The sequence below is a fragment of the Mobula hypostoma genome, chromosome 15 (assembly GCF_963921235.1).
Source record: "Mobula hypostoma chromosome 15, sMobHyp1.1, whole genome shotgun sequence".
Taxonomy (NCBI): domain Eukaryota; kingdom Metazoa; phylum Chordata; class Chondrichthyes; order Myliobatiformes; family Myliobatidae; genus Mobula; species Mobula hypostoma.
In genome coordinates this window covers 76,187,869-76,203,236 of record NC_086111.1, presented here as the reverse complement: position 1 = coordinate 76,203,236, position 15,368 = coordinate 76,187,869, and the positions used below count along the sequence as shown (strand labels likewise).

Sequence of the window (15,368 nt, the reverse complement as noted above, 5' to 3'; positions counted from 1 at the left end):
TTTTGTGAATTTGACCACGGTTTTCTTAGCAAATAGATTCTAGGAAACCTAGTATCTAGCAACAGTGGTTTGCTATTGCCTACCGTTGGGTGAACTAAATAAAACGCCATTTCTCTTCCCAAATGTTCATCCGCCTGTACTATGGCCATCGACATTTGAGGTCCTAGCTCATCCACCTTCTTCGTCATAAGTTCAGTTACTGAACCTGCCGGATCTGATGTTGGCCTTCGCTCGTATCCTGAGCAGGAACCCTTGCAGGTGCTACCGTTCCGGGTCAAATCCCATTCCCTCTGCACCTCTGATGTTCGATAGGCTGCATTATTGTCCCTTTTACTAAAATGCATTATCATATATTTCCCAACACCTTATTCCATCTGCCACTTTTTTGCCTATTCTTCCAATACGTCTAAGTCCTGCTGCAATCGCATTACTTCCTCAGCACTACCTACCCCTCCACCTATCTTCCTCAGCACTACCTATCCCTCCACCTATCTTCATATCATCCGCAAACTTTGCCACAAAGCCATCAATTTCACAATTTAATTCATTGACAAACAATGTGAAAAGTAACGGTCCCAATACTGACCCCTGAGGAACACCACTAGTCACTGACAGACAACCAGAAAAGGCCCCTTTTATTCCCACTCACTGCTTCCTGCCTGTCAGTCATTCCCCTATCCATGCCAGTATCTTTCCTGTAACACCATAGGATTTTATCCTGTTAAGCAGCCTCATGTGTGGCACCTTATCAAATGCCTTTCAAAAATCCAAGTAAATGACATCCACTGCCTCTCCTTTGTCCACCCTGCTTGATACTTCCTCGAAGAATTCCAACAGATTTGTCAGGCAAGATTTCTCTTTACAGAAACCATGCTGACTTTGACTTATTTCATCATTAGTCTCCAAGTACCACATCCTTAATGATAGACTCTAACACTTTCCCACCCACTGAGGTTAGACTAATTGACCTACAATTTTCTTTTTTTTTTGCCTTCTTAAAGAGTAGAGTGGCATTTTCAATGCTCCAATTCTCCGGGACCATGTCAGAATCAAGTGATTCTTGAAAGATCATGACCAATGCATTTGTTATCCTTCAGCATCTTCTGTCAGGATTCTGGGATGTAGTCCATCTGTTCCAGGTGACATCTACCTTAAGACCTTTCAATTTGCCTAGCACTTTTTCCTTTGTATTAGCAATGACACTCACTTCTGCTCCCTGACACTCACCGACCTCTGGCACACAGCTAGTGTCTTCCACAGTGAGGATGGATGCAAAGTACTTGTTAAGTTCATCTGCTATTTCTTTGTCCCCCATTACTACCTCACCAACGTTATTTTCCAATGGTCCAATATCCTCTCTTTTCCTTTTTATAAAGCTGAAAAAACTTTTAGAATTCTGCTTTATATTTTATTAGCTACTTTGCCCTCATATTTCATCTTTTCCCTTAGATCTTTTTTTGGTTTTCTTTTGTTGGACTTTAAAAATTTCCCAATCCCCTTTTGCTACCTTATATGCCTTTTCCCTGGCTTTTATGCAGTCCCTAACTTCCCTTGTCAACCACGGTTGCCTCCCCTTGCCGTTTGAGAACAACTTCTTCTGTGGGACATATCTGTCCTGTGCCTTATGAATTATTTCCAGAAACTTCAGCCACCTCTGCTCTGCCTTCATCCGCCAGTATCCCCCTCCAATCCATCTGGGCAAGTCTTCTCTCATGCTTTGGTATTTCCCTTTATTCCATTGTAATTCTGATACATGTGACCTATGCTTCACCCTCTCAAATTGCAGTATGAATTCAATCATATTATGATCACTGTCTCCTAAGGGTTCCTTTACCTTGAGCTCCCTAATAAGATCTGGGTTAATTCACAACACCCAATCTTTTCCCCGAATAGGCTCAAGCACAAGCTGCTCTAAAATGCCATCTCATAGGCATTGAACAAATTCCCTCTCCTGCGATCCGATCCCAATCCGATTTTCTCAATCCCCTCGCATATTGAAGTCCCCCATTACAATTGTGACATTACCCTTATTACATGCCTTTTCCAGCTCCCTTTGCAAAGTCTGCCCCAGCTCTTGGCTAGTATTTGGAGGTCTATGTATGATTCCCATAATGTTTCTTTGCCCTTGCTGTTTCTTAACTGCACTCTCTGACCCTATGTCCGCTCTTTCTAACGATGTTTGATGGTTCCGTACTTGCTGGAGTTTAGAAGAATAGGGGTGGGGATTCTCACGGAAACCTATTGAATATTGAAAGGCCTAGATAGGGTGGATGTGGAGAGGGTGTTTCCTACAGTGAGTGAGTCTCGGACTCACTCAGAATAAGGGAGTGTCCATTTACAGCAGAGATGAGGGAACACTTCTGTAGCCAGAGGGTGGTGAATCTGTGGAATTCGTTGCCACTGACAGTTGTGGAGGCCAAGTCACAGAGTATACTTAAGGAGGAGGTTGGTTGGTTCTTGGTTAGTCAGACAATCAAAGGTTATGGGGAGAAGGCAGGAGATTGGGGCTGATAGGGATAATAAATCAGCCAGGATGGAATGGCAGAGCAGATGAGATGGGATAAATGGCATAATTCTGTTCCTATGTCTTATGTTCTTATATTGTGACACATTAAGGGCACATTATCCATTTATTGAGGTGATTGAATATTCACAAAAAGAATGGTTAATGAATAAATTGGTCAGTTTGAGGTTAGAAAACTGTGACGTGGAGTACCACAGAGATCAATGCTTACTGTCAACTATTTAAAAGTCCATGGAAGTGAGGTGGAGGGAGGGACTGAGCACATTGTCACCACATTTGCAGGATGGTCCTCATTACCCATGCAGAGATGCCAGTGCACGAACTCCCATAACACCATTAGTTTAGCAATTTCAGGACCTTTGCCCGGTGACTGTAAGAGACTACTAATGTATTTCCAGATCAAGGTGGTGTACTACCTGGAGTGGAACCTGCAGGGGTGGTGCTCCCACATACTTCCTGCCCTTGTATTTGGTTATAAAAGTTGAAGATTTGTGGGCATGTAAATGGTTCACACTGCAGATACCGATCCCTGAGGACACAAGGAGGTGGTTGAAGCTGTCTTTGCCCAGGATGATAAGGTTGGAGCTGCATTCATGTCAGCATCACACTTCTTACTTCTGACTTGTTGATGGTGGAGGGGCTTTTGGACTTCCGAGGTGAATCGCTCACCATGGGATCCCCAGTCTCTTGAGTGGCAATCCAACAAGATGTTTATGGTGGCGATAGTATAGGGTAGATTTATATTTTTGGTGATGGCCACAGTCTGGCACTTCTGTAACTTGAATATGACCTGTCATCTCATGCCTGAATAATATTTATGAAGTTACGGTGGAAGGAAGATAATCAGTGAAGCAGATGAGAATGTTTGTGCCCGAGGACCTTCTGCAGTGCTTGGAAGGAGATGATTGACATTGTGCAAGCTATGACCTCAGCCACTGGAGTGCTTTTCCCTTCATGCCCATTGACTCCAGCTCCAGTGAGCTTGGGACACTGCAGACAACTTGTGCCATTGTTCAAGGACAGGTATAGTTGCAATGGAGATGATTTGAAGAACTACTCGGTTGATTCCTGGAATGAAGAGGCTGTTTTATGAGGAACAGTTGAGTAGATTGGGCGTATAGTCTAGAATAATGGGAAATGATCACACTGAAACCTAAGAGTTAAGCAGTTTGTCACGGTGGATGCTGAAATAATCAGAGAAACAGCATAGAAACAGGCTCCTCAGCCGGACCTGTCCATACAACCATCTCTGCTAATCCTACTTCTGCCTTTTAAACAATGTAATTTGTACCTGCCTCCACCATCCCCTTCCAGACATTTACCATCATCTGGGTGAAAGGCATAGCCCTCAGATCCTCTCTATATCTCTCTCCTCTCACCTTGAACCTCTGCCTCTAGTTTTCAAATGCCCTGCACTGGGAGAAAGACTGACCATCCACCATACCTTTACACCTCATGATTTTATAATCACGACAATGTCACCCCTTAGCTTGCCATGTTCCAGTGAGAACAAATCCAACATATCCAATGTTTACTCAATTGGAGAACCAAGAACTAGAAGGCACATTTTCAGAATAATCCCACAGAGGCAAAGAATGGAAGGAACTTCATCTGGAGGATCAGGAACCCTTGGAATTATGTATCCCGAAGGTGTTTGGAGGTGAACATTAAGATATATCCTAGACTGAGTGGACAATGCTTTGACAGAAAGGGAATCATGGATCGTAGAGATTGAGCAGTAAAGGGCAGATCTCGTCTCATTGAAATGTGGAGCAGTCTCAAGGGATAGAATTCTTTCTCCTCTGGGTCCAGACTTCACGGGCACTGGATGATCTGGGGTAATATGTGTTTATGGCATATGGCATATGGGGAAATAACCCTGCTGCCAAGTATTTATCCATGGATGTGTTGGCTGCGTAGAGGTGACAGACACTGTATGTGTATGAGTGTTTGCACATTGAGTTGACTGTGTTGAGGGGTCACACACAAGATGCTGAAGGAATTATGTATCCCAGAGTGTTTGGAGGTGGACATTTAGATATATTCTTCCTCTAGACTGAGGAAGATTTAGACATATTCTAGACTGAGGAAGATTTAACTATATTCTAGACGATGGAAAGGAATAAACAATCAACATTTTTCCTGTGACCGTTCATCAGGATTGGAGAGGAAGGAGGGAGAAGCCAGAATAAAAATGTAGGGGAGGGAGGAAGGGGAAGGAGCACAACCTGGGAGGTGATAGGTGAGATCTGATGGGGCGAAGGTGGGTAGATGGTGGAGGACAGGGGAAGTAAGAAGATGTGAGATTATTAAGACCACAAGATATAGGAGCAGAATTAGGCCATTCAGCCGAGCGAGTCTGTTCTGCCATTCCATCGTGGCTGACCCCGGATCCCACTCAACCCCATACACCTGCCCATCTTCCTATATCCTTTGAAACTGTGCCTGATCAGTCTGCAGCATAGCATTGCACAGATTCACTATTCTCTGGCTAAAAAAAATTCCTCCTTACCTCTGAGGGGACAAACGAAATGAAATGAAGAGTCAAAGTTTCAGGCCTGGACCCAGGACATCATTTTGTGTGTTTTGCTCAAGATTTCCGGCATGTACAGAATCACTTGTGTCTCCATATTGAGGTGTCAGGTGTTTATGGGCGTGTTTTGGTGTCAGGTGCGTGGGTGTTGGGTGTGCGTGGGATGCTGTATTTCATTTCCTTTACTGGATGTTATGATGATTACCAAGACAGGAACAGCAGGTCATTCCTCAGCGACATTCCCCTGCCTGGCCTCTAAAATTCTGTCCATCTCTGCTTGGACCCAGCACCCTCAGACACCTCTGCCAAGATCTTGCATCACCGCTGAGTGAAGCAACGCACTTCCACTTCTGTCCTAAACGTCCCGCAGCCCAGGTCTGATCCGGAACCTGGGTCCCCCAGCCCAGCGACTGACTTGGATCTGAGTCCCTGGTCCCTGGTCCCACAGCCCGGGACTGACCTGGATCCTGAGGTCTTTGGTCCCACAGCCCGGGACTGACCCGAATCCTGGGGTCTTTGGTCCCACAGCCCAGGGCTGACAAATCCTGGGGTCTTTGGTCCCACAGCCCGGGACTGACTCGGATCCTGGGTCCCTGGTCCTACAGCTCGGGAATGACCCGGATCCTGGGGTCTTTAGTCCCACAGCCCGGGACTGACCCGGACCCTGGGTCCCTGGTCCCACAGCCCGGGACTGACTCGGCTCCTGGGTCCCTGGTCCCGCAGCCCGGGGCTGACAAATCCTGGGGTCTTTGGTCCCACAGCCCGGGACTGACCCGGACCCTGGGTCCCTGGTCCCACAGCCCAGGACTGACTCGGATCCTGGGTCCCTGGTCCCGCAGCCCGGGACTGACTCGAATTCTGGAGTCTTTGGTCCCACAGCCCGGGGCTGACGAATCCTGGGGTCTTTGGTCCCACAGCCCGGGGCTGACCTGGATCCTGGGGTCTTTGGTCCCACAGCCCAGGGCTGACAAATCCTGGGGTCTTTGGTCCCACAGCCCAGAACTAACTCGGATCCTGGGGTCTTTGGTCCCACAGCCCGGGACTGACTCGGATCCTGGGTCCCTGGTCCTACAGCTCGGGACTGACCCGGATCCTGGGGTCTTTGGTCCCACAGCCCGGGACTGACCGGGACCCTGGGTCCCTGGTCCCACAACCCGGGACTGACTCGGATCCTGGGTCCCTGGTCCCGCAGCCCGGGACTGACTCGGATTCTGGGGTCTTTGGTCCCACAGCCCGGGGCTGACGAATCCTGGGGTCTTTGGTCCCACAGCCCGGGACTGACCCGGACCCTGGGTCCCTGGTCCCGCAGCCCGGGACTGACTCGGATTCTGGGGTCTTTGGTCCCACAGCCCGGGGCTGACGAATCCTGGGGTCTTTGGTCCCACAGCCCGGGGCTGACCCGGATCCTGGGGTCTTTGGTCCCACAGCCCAGGGCTGACAAATCCTGGGGTCTTTGGTCCCACAGCCCGGAACTAACTCGGATCCTGGGGTCTTTGGTCCCACAGCCCGGGACTGACTCGGATCCTGGGTCCCTGGTCCTACAGCTCGGGACTGACCCGGATCCTGGGGTCTTTGGTCCCACAGCCCAGGGCTGACCCGGAACCTGGGTCCCTGGTCCCGCAGCCCGGGAGTGACCCAGACCCTGGGGTCTTTGGTCCCACAGCCCGGGACTGACTCGGATCCTGGGTCCCAGGTCCCGCAGCTGTGACCGACCCGAATCCTGGGTCCCTGGTCCCGCAGCCCGGGACTGACCCGGACCCTGGGTCCCTGGTCCCACAGCCCGGTACTGACTCGGATCCTGGGTCCTGGTCCCACAGCTCGGGACTGACCCGGACCCTGGGTCCCTGGTCCCGCAGCCCGGGACTGACTCAGATCCTGGGGTCTTTGGTCCCACAGCCCGGTACTGACTCGGATCCTGGAGTCTTTGGTCCCACAGCCCGGTACTGACTCGGATCCTGGGTCTTTGGCCCCACAGCCCGGGACTGACTCGGATCCTGGGTCTTTGGCCCCACAGCCCGGGACTGACTCGGATCCTGGGTCTTTGGCCCCACAGCCCGGGACTGACTCGGATCCTGGGTCTTTGGCCCCACAGCCCGGGACTGACTCGGATCCTGGGTCTTTGGCCCCGCGGGGGGACCCTGGGTCCCCGGTCCCGCAGCCCGGGGCTGACCCGCCTCTGTCGCGCATTCCGGCCGGTGACGAGTTAAAGTTCGGGCCGGGGCTGTACCTGAATGACGTCACTACCCGGACTCGCAGCAACTTCCTGAAACTCAGAAACAGGCGGCGACGGAGGGAGTTTGACCCGGGACAGAGGGAGCGCCTGGGGTCGTAGGGAGCGAGGGAGTGTCCGGAGACGGAGGGAGAGAAGTGGCGGCGGCGGTCGCGGTCGCACGGAGAGAGCAAGAAGTCAACCGGGAGAGGGAGCGGGGGGAGAGGACGGAGCCGGGATTCGGAGAGCGGGCGGCGGACGGGTGAGTGTATTTTCCGGAGATTCTGCACTCCCGGCACCTTCCCAACGATCCGACTCATCTGTCGCGACTGTCCGAGGGGCAACCCTGCAGTACCCCCCTCCACCCTTCACCCATACCCTAGTCCCTGTCCGTGCCCCTCCGCTTGCGTCCTCTCCCCTCGGCCACTACCTCCCCTCCCCCTTCCTCTTTCCCTCCCACTTCCCATCCCTCACACCTTTTCCTTCTCTCCCACATCTTCCCTGCACCTTGTCTCTCCCGGTCCCGGAAGCCTACCTCCCTTTCACCTCACTCCAAACCACCCCCCCCCCCACTCACTGGGAGGTGTAGAGTAAAGGGAGTAGGGAGTAGTGAGTAGTGAGTTTTTGGGCCCTCGTTAATGAGGTGCTGAACCAGGAGCTCAGGTGATGGCAATAGTGCAGACTGGCTTCCTGAGATGCTGCCAACATCACAAACCCTAGCTGGTCAGTAACAATGGCCCTTATGGGATCTTACCGTGTGAAAACTGGCTGCAGGATTTCTTCAAGGCCAATGGTATCCTAAAACTGATTTTTTTTTACTGGCTGGAGAGAGCTTTGGGATGTCCTGGTTCTAAAAGTGCTGCAGAAATTGGAGGTTGACCCACATCTGCCTCTGTCTCTGTGGAAAGTGTGTCCTGAAGTTAAGTACCTTTTTACATACTGCAGTGTTTCCCTTTTCAGCACCAAACACTTTGTAGTTTAAGAACACCAAAAAAATCTGCCTGTCTCTCCTCGTGACTCTACTTCCCCTCCTTAAAACCTCTTACTCAATTCTTTCTGCAAAGTGGTATACTCTGAAGGATTGTGTTTTACATCTTTACTCTGTATTCTAGTCTATAAACCTAAACTGCTTGTCTATCTAACAAAATGACTGGCCGAGTTGTGTGTTGGCTCCCGATGTCTCTGCTTTTTCATTTAATGACTTTTTTGCTGTCTATTACCTATTTCTTCCTTCAATATATGACTCCGTGTTTTTCTGTGATATTTGTCTCTATTCAGTCTGTTACTTGAACAGACAATATTCAATAATGGCTTCTCTTCCTGGCCGGAGGCTGTTCCCACTATTGCCCCCCAGGATTTCTCAGTGGACCCCCCAACAGCCGTCAGCTGCCTTTCATTTTTTGACATAACAATTGATTAAGTCAGCTTGTTCTCTTATATCAGAGATGTCTTCGATATTGAATGCAAATATCTCTCTGCAGGATATCCAGGGCTGGATGTGCTGGGTTCCTGAATTTAATCACTCATCATCTTGGAAAGTTTTACGTCAGGCAAAATCAAATTACTATCCTCATTTTTCCCATTAGTTTGATCTGTTGATGTTCCTCTGCTACATTAGCTACTTGTTGTACTGAACATCCCAAAGCATTGTGCCCACCGGCTTGTTCTTTTTGCAGGATGATTTGATGTGATGGATCTCCCCCACATCCTCACTAATGATGCCGCCTCATCTATCCCCTGTAATTACATCTGAGAATGTTAAATTCTTGTCCTTTTCCAATTGGTTTCAGTGTCTGTGACACTGCTCTGTAATTCTGAGTAGCACTCCATTCTGATTCCGATGGGTTTGAGTATTCACAGTCACAAAGCAGATTTTTTTTTTGGAGGATATTGTGTATTACTTACATTCGTGAAGTGTCTAATTCCTACATTGCTGCTCTCCCTCTCTGCTTTCAGAATGGTTTGCAGCTCTTTCAACTGTAATCTTAATTCTGTTCTGTCACTCTTATCAATCATTCCACCTGAACATATTCAGTGCATAATTAATAGATGTTCCATTCAACCTTCCCATCGAGAGCTTGTGCCAGTAAACACCCCCCCCCCAAAAAAAGCAAAATGAATCCGTCCACGTCCTTATACATTGACCAACTTAACCCCGCTCACCAGGACTCAACCCAATCGTGCTACCCTATTTATCAGAGGCAAAACTGACTGCATGTATCGATTCTGTTGTTGATCATCCGCGACGGGGATTTGAATCTGCCGGAGTCTGTGAGTTTTATGCAGTTATCTTTTGTGGTGTTTTATCTTCATTTCTGTCAGCTGGGATGCATTCTGCTCATAAATCTTCAACAGTATATTTTGTGTGCGGATCACCGGCAGCAGCATCTCTCTCTGGGGCTGCCTTGAGAAAGTTGGTATATGGTGCAATATTAAAAGTGGAATGAAGGGACAGGGAAAACCTGGGGTTGTGTGTACACATCTTTGAAAGTGACACAAGATAATGTCATTTCTTCTGAAGAATAGAGTGCAGAGCTGTTGCATTAATTCATAGAGGAACTGGATAAAAAAGCAAGCAGGCTTTTGGTAAACAATGCCTTGGCTCGAGCTGAAGGTTGTGTATGATTATGACATGCTTTAGGAAGGATTTTAAAGACCCAAAGAGAGTGTGGAGATGGTTTATTGCAGCATTTGCCGAACTGACCAGCTGCGTCTGTGCATCTCTGTTAGCTCTTCCGACCACACAAAATATCTTCTTAAAACTAAGCTGGAATCCCTTCATTTTGAGACAGTTCTGGAAAACCTCTGTATCATCTGGGGCTCGATATCCTTCCTAAAGGAACTTGGACTGTCTTGCTGAAGTGTTCTAAAAATATTGCTTGTTGAATAACTTTTGTCTGTATTAGGCACAGTTATTCAATATCATTGAAATGTCAGGGCATTGGGGGTTGACTTATTTCTCATGTGCTATGAGTATTTCATTCAGTCTGCTGTTTTGTTTTAGACTGAGGAAATAATAAGCCCAGAAATTATAGACTGATGAGCCTGACGTCAGCACTGGGTAATTATTGGAAGGTATGCTAAGGGCCTGCATATATCAGTATTTGATAGACAGGGCCTGATTAGGGATAGTTAACATGGTTTCCTGTGTGGTAAGTTATGTCTCACCAATCCTATAGAGTTTTTCGAGGAAGATATTAAGAAAGTTGATGAAGGCGAGGCAGTGGATGTTGTCTACGTGGGCTTCAGCAAAGCACTTGACAAGTCCTCTATGGGAGGTTGGTCAAGAAGGTTCAGTCGGTCAGCACTCAGGATGAAGTAGTAAATTAGATTTGATGTTGACTTTGTGGAAGAAGCCAGAGAGGGTTACCCTTCTGACCGGAGGCCTGTGACTAGTGGTGTGCCGCAGGGATCAGTGCTGGGTCCTTTGTTGTTTGTCACCTGTATCAATGATCTGGATGATAATGTGGTTAACTGGATCAGCAAATTCGCGGATGACACTAAGATTGGGGGTGTAATGGATTGCGAGGAAGGTTATCATGGCTTACAATGAGATCTGCTCCAGATGCAAAAGTAGGCTGAAAAATGACATATGGAATGTAATGCAGACAAGTGTGGGCTCTTCCACAGTGAACGATAGGGCACTGAAGAGTGTGGTAGAACAGAGGGATCTGGAATACAGATCTATAATTCAATAGAAAGTGACGTCATACGCAGATAAAGTCATAAAGAAGTCGTGGCACATTGATCTTCAAAAATCAAAAGGATTGGGTACAAATGGTGGGATGTTATGTTGAGGTTGTACAAGACATTGGTGAAGCTTAATTTGGAGTACGGCATTAACGTCGATTTTTCAAACATCCGGTAATGCCCACCCCACCCCACCATTCCCTCACTTTATCTCCTTGCCTGCCCATCGCCTCCCTCTGGTGCTCCTCTCCCCCTCCCCCCTTTCTTTCTTCCATTGCTTCTGTCCTCTCCTATCGCCCCTTCTCCAGCCCTGTATCTCTTTCACCAATCAACTTCTCAGCTCTCTATTTCATCCTTCCCTCCACCTCTTAAATTTACTCATCTTTCTTCTCTAGTCTCAGCCCAAAGCGTCGACTGTATCTTATTCCATCATCATTTTGTGTGTGTTGCTTGCATTTACAGCATCTGCAGATTTTCTCTTGTTAGTGATGTGCAGCTTTGGTTACCGACCTACAGGAAAGATGTAAATGAGGTAGAAAGAGTACAGTGAAAATTTACAAGGATGTTGCCGGGACTTAAGGATGGGAATTATAAGGAAAGATTGAATAGGTTGGGACTGTATTCCCTAGAAAATAGGAGATTGAGGGGAGATTTGATAGAGGTTTACAAAATTATGAGCGGTACAGATTGAATAAATACAAGCAGGCTTTTTCCGTAGAAATTGGGGGTTAAGGGTGAAAGGTGAATTGATTAAGGGGAAACATGACCATAAGACATAGGAGCTAATTAGGCCATTCAGCCCATCGAGTCTTCTCTGCCATTCTATCATGGCTGATCCAGGATCCCACTCAACCCCATATCCTTTGATGCCCTGGCCGATCAGCAAACTACCAACTTCCATCTTAAATATACCTACGTACCTGGCCTCCACTGCAGTCTGTGGCAGAGCATTCCACAGATTTACTACTCTCCAGCAGGAAAAAATTCCTCCGTACCTCTGTTCTAAAGGGTTGCCCCTCAATTCTGAGGCTGTGCACTGTAGTCCTGGATACCCCCCCATAGGAAATATCCTCTCCACATCCACTCTATCTAGCCCTTTCAAAATTCTGTAGGTTTCAATGAAATGCCCCCACATTCTTCAAAATTGCAGTGAATACAGTACAGGCCCAAAGCTGCCAAACCCTACTCATAGGTTAACCCATTCATTCCCGGAATTATCCTCGTGAACCTCCTCTGGACTCTCTCCAATGACAACACATCTGATACTTCTGATAGTACAGCCAAGTGCAGCCTGACCAGTGTCTTACAAAGGCTCGGCATTATCTCCTCGCTTTTCTATTCTATTCCCTTTGAAATAAATGCCAACATTGTATTTGCCTTCTTCACCACAGACTCTTCTGGGAGTCTTGCAGTAGGACTCCTTAGTCCCTCTGCACCTGATGTTTGAACCTTTTTCCTATTTAGATAATAGTCCGTATGATTTTTCCTTTTACCAAAATGTATTATTATACATTTTCCAACTGTATTCCATCTGCCACTTTTATGCCCATTTTTCCAATTTCTCTGAGTTCTGCTGCAATCACATTGCTTCCTCAGCACTACCTACCCCTCCACCTATCTTCCTCAGCACTACCTATCCCTCCACCTATCTTCCTCAGCACTACCTATCCCTCCACCTATCTTCCTCAGCACTACCTACCCCTCCACCTATCTTCCTCAGCACTACCTACCCCTCCACCTATCTTCCTCAGCACTACCTACCCCTCCACCTATCTTCATATCATCCGCAAACTTTGCCACAAAGCCACCAATTCTATTATCTAAATCATGTTTTTTTTTCTTGAGACATTGTAAGTGTTGCTTACTTCGATGTACTCGTGTTAATTTTGGATAACCAAAAAAACCCCTTTAATTCCCACTCACTACCTCTTGCCTGTCAGCTATTCCTCTATCTGTGCCAGTATCTTTCCTGTAACGCCATAGGATTTTATCCTGTTAAGCAGCCTTGTGTTGCATCTTATCAAACGCCTTCTGAAAATCCAAGTAAATGCCATCCACTGCCTCTCCTTTGTCCATCCTGCTTGTTACTTCCTCAAAGAACTCTGACAGATTTTTGAGGCAAGATTTCCTTTTACAGAAACCGTGCTGACTTTGACTTGTTTTGTCGTTAGTCTCCAAGTATCTTGAAACTTCATCCTCAGATTAAATTCAAACTTATCTGATCAATGTTTTCGGTGTCATCAAGAAATTGGTACTTTCTTACATTTTACTTAGTCTTGTTCTAAAATTCAACATTTTTGGAAAAATTTAAGAGCCTTATTGGAACAAATTACTGGAACCCAACTTCCACATAACCCTGCATTATTTCTATTAGGTGATATTGAGGGGATAAAACCGAAACTTAAATTGAATAAATATCAGAAAGAATTTATAAAAATTGCATTGGCAGTAGCCAAGAAGGCTATAGCAGTTACTTGGAAATTGGATTCGTATTTAAGTATGAATCGTTGGAACAATGAAATGTCTAGTATTTCACTCGAAAAAATTACTTTTAATTTAAGAGATAAATATGATACATTTTTGAATATTTGGCACCCTTATTTACAAAAGATAGGATGGCATACTTAGTTGCTCCGATGATAAAGATATTGGTCCCTTGAGGAAAGTAATAAATGAATATACTAAATTTATTTTGAATCCCATGGAGCATGTGGAAACCTTCCAATACCCAGGCAGTTCTTCTTTCTTTTTCTTCTTTGTTTTTCAGCTAGGGGTATATATCGGGGGTGGGGGGGTAGGGTTAAGGGGAGGGGGGAGGGTAGTCATTATCTTTCTATGTAATCACTTCAAAAACTCAATAAAAATTATATTTTTTTTAAAAAAAAAAGAAACTTCATCCTTAATAATAGACTTCAGCACTTTCCAACCACTGACATTGGGCTAACTGGCCTATAATTTCCTTTCTTTTCACTTCAATTCTCAATATTCTCAATATTACAGTATATGTATATTGAATAGATTAAAATAGTGCAAAAAAACAAATAATATATATTAAAAAAGTGAGGTAGTATTGAAGGATTGAATGTCCATTTAGGAATCTGATGACAGAAGGGAAGAAGCTGTTCCTGAATCACTGAGTGTGTGCCTTCAGGCTTCTGTGCCTCCCACCTGATGGTAACAGTGAGAAAAGGGCTTGCCCTGGGTGCTGGAGATCCTTAATAATGGACGCTGCCTTTCTGAAACACCACTCCTTGAAGATGTCCTGGGTACTTTGTTGGCTAGTATCCAAGATGGAGCTGACTAGATTTACAACCATCTGCAGTTTCTTTCAGTTCTGTGCAGTAACCTCCCCACCCCTCCCCTCCTGGCCCCCCCCCATACCAGACAGTGATGCAGCCTGTCAGAATGCTCTCCATGGTACATCTATAGATGTTTTTGAGTTTATTTGTTGACATACCAAACTCTTCAAACTCCAAATGAAGTGTAGCCTCTGTCTTGCCTTTTTTATAACTACATCGTATGTTGGGACCAGGTTAGATCCTCAGAGATCCTGACACCCAGGAACTTGAAGCTGCTCACTCTGTCCACTTCTGATCCCTCTATGAGGATTGGTGTGTGTTCCTTCATCTTACCCTTCCTGAAGTCCACAATCAGCTCTTTCGTCTTACTGACATTGAGTGCCTGGTTGTCACTGAGACACCACTCCACTAGTTGGCATATTTCGCTCCTGTACGCCCTCTCGTCACCTCCTGAGATTCTACCAACAATGGTTGTATCATCAGCAAATTTATAGATGGTATTTAAGCTATGCCTAGCCACACAGTCATGTGTATACAGAGAGTAGAGCAGTGGGCAAAGCACACACCCCTGAGGTGCGCCACTGTTGATGGTCAGTGAAGAGGAGATGTTATCACCAATCCACACAGATTGTGGTCTTCCGCTTAGGAATTCGAGAATCCAATTGCAGAGGGAGGTACAGAGGCCCAGGTTCTGTAACTTCTCAGTCAGGATATTATCTTAACAGGTTAGTCATCAACTATTGAAAAACATTTCCAAGACATTGTCAAATCTTTTTATTTCATCTTATGAGTTTAAATAACTTGTGTGCCAGGATTCCTTCACTGACTGGTGGGCTTGACCACTGTGTACCCACTACCCACTCGTGCCAGGTTCCTTCAATGACTGCTGGGCTTGACCACGATCTCTTGTCGGGTGTATTGTGCAGTTTTAGTCAGGTTAGCAGAGTAACAGGAAGCTGAAGGAACTAAATCTGATCTGGACATTGAAGATAGGAAGTTTGGGACAGTATGGAATGAGGATCAAACCAACGTAGTGAAAGCCAATAATAAGTCTGACCTGTGTTTAATGGTATAAAACTAATTGGCTGCTTTTTTTCATGAAGTTTTCACTTC

General features: G+C 46.5%; 2 protein-coding genes across 3 annotated transcripts in view; one reads left to right on the top strand and one right to left on the bottom strand.

The window, feature by feature from the left end:
• Nucleotides 1-5,412: 5,412 nt before the first annotated feature.
• LOC134357026 (spidroin-2-like) lies at nucleotides 5,413-7,586 on the bottom strand. The gene is made up of 2 exons (XM_063068336.1): nucleotides 6,144-7,586; nucleotides 5,413-6,078 (listed from the first exon to the last, which is right to left on the bottom strand). Exons 1-2 carry the CDS (start codon nucleotides 7,584-7,586, stop codon nucleotides 5,413-5,415), a joined length of 2,109 nt encoding a protein of 702 aa, XP_062924406.1.
• LOC134356998 (protein kinase C delta type-like) overlaps nucleotides 7,304-15,368 on the top strand; it is a 101,812-nt gene continuing 93,747 nt past the window's right edge. For both annotated transcript variants that reach the window (XM_063068301.1, XM_063068300.1), the window contains exon 1: nucleotides 7,304-7,528. The gene's annotated coding sequence lies outside the window, so the exon portion shown is untranslated. The remainder of the gene's footprint in view (nucleotides 7,529-15,368) is intronic.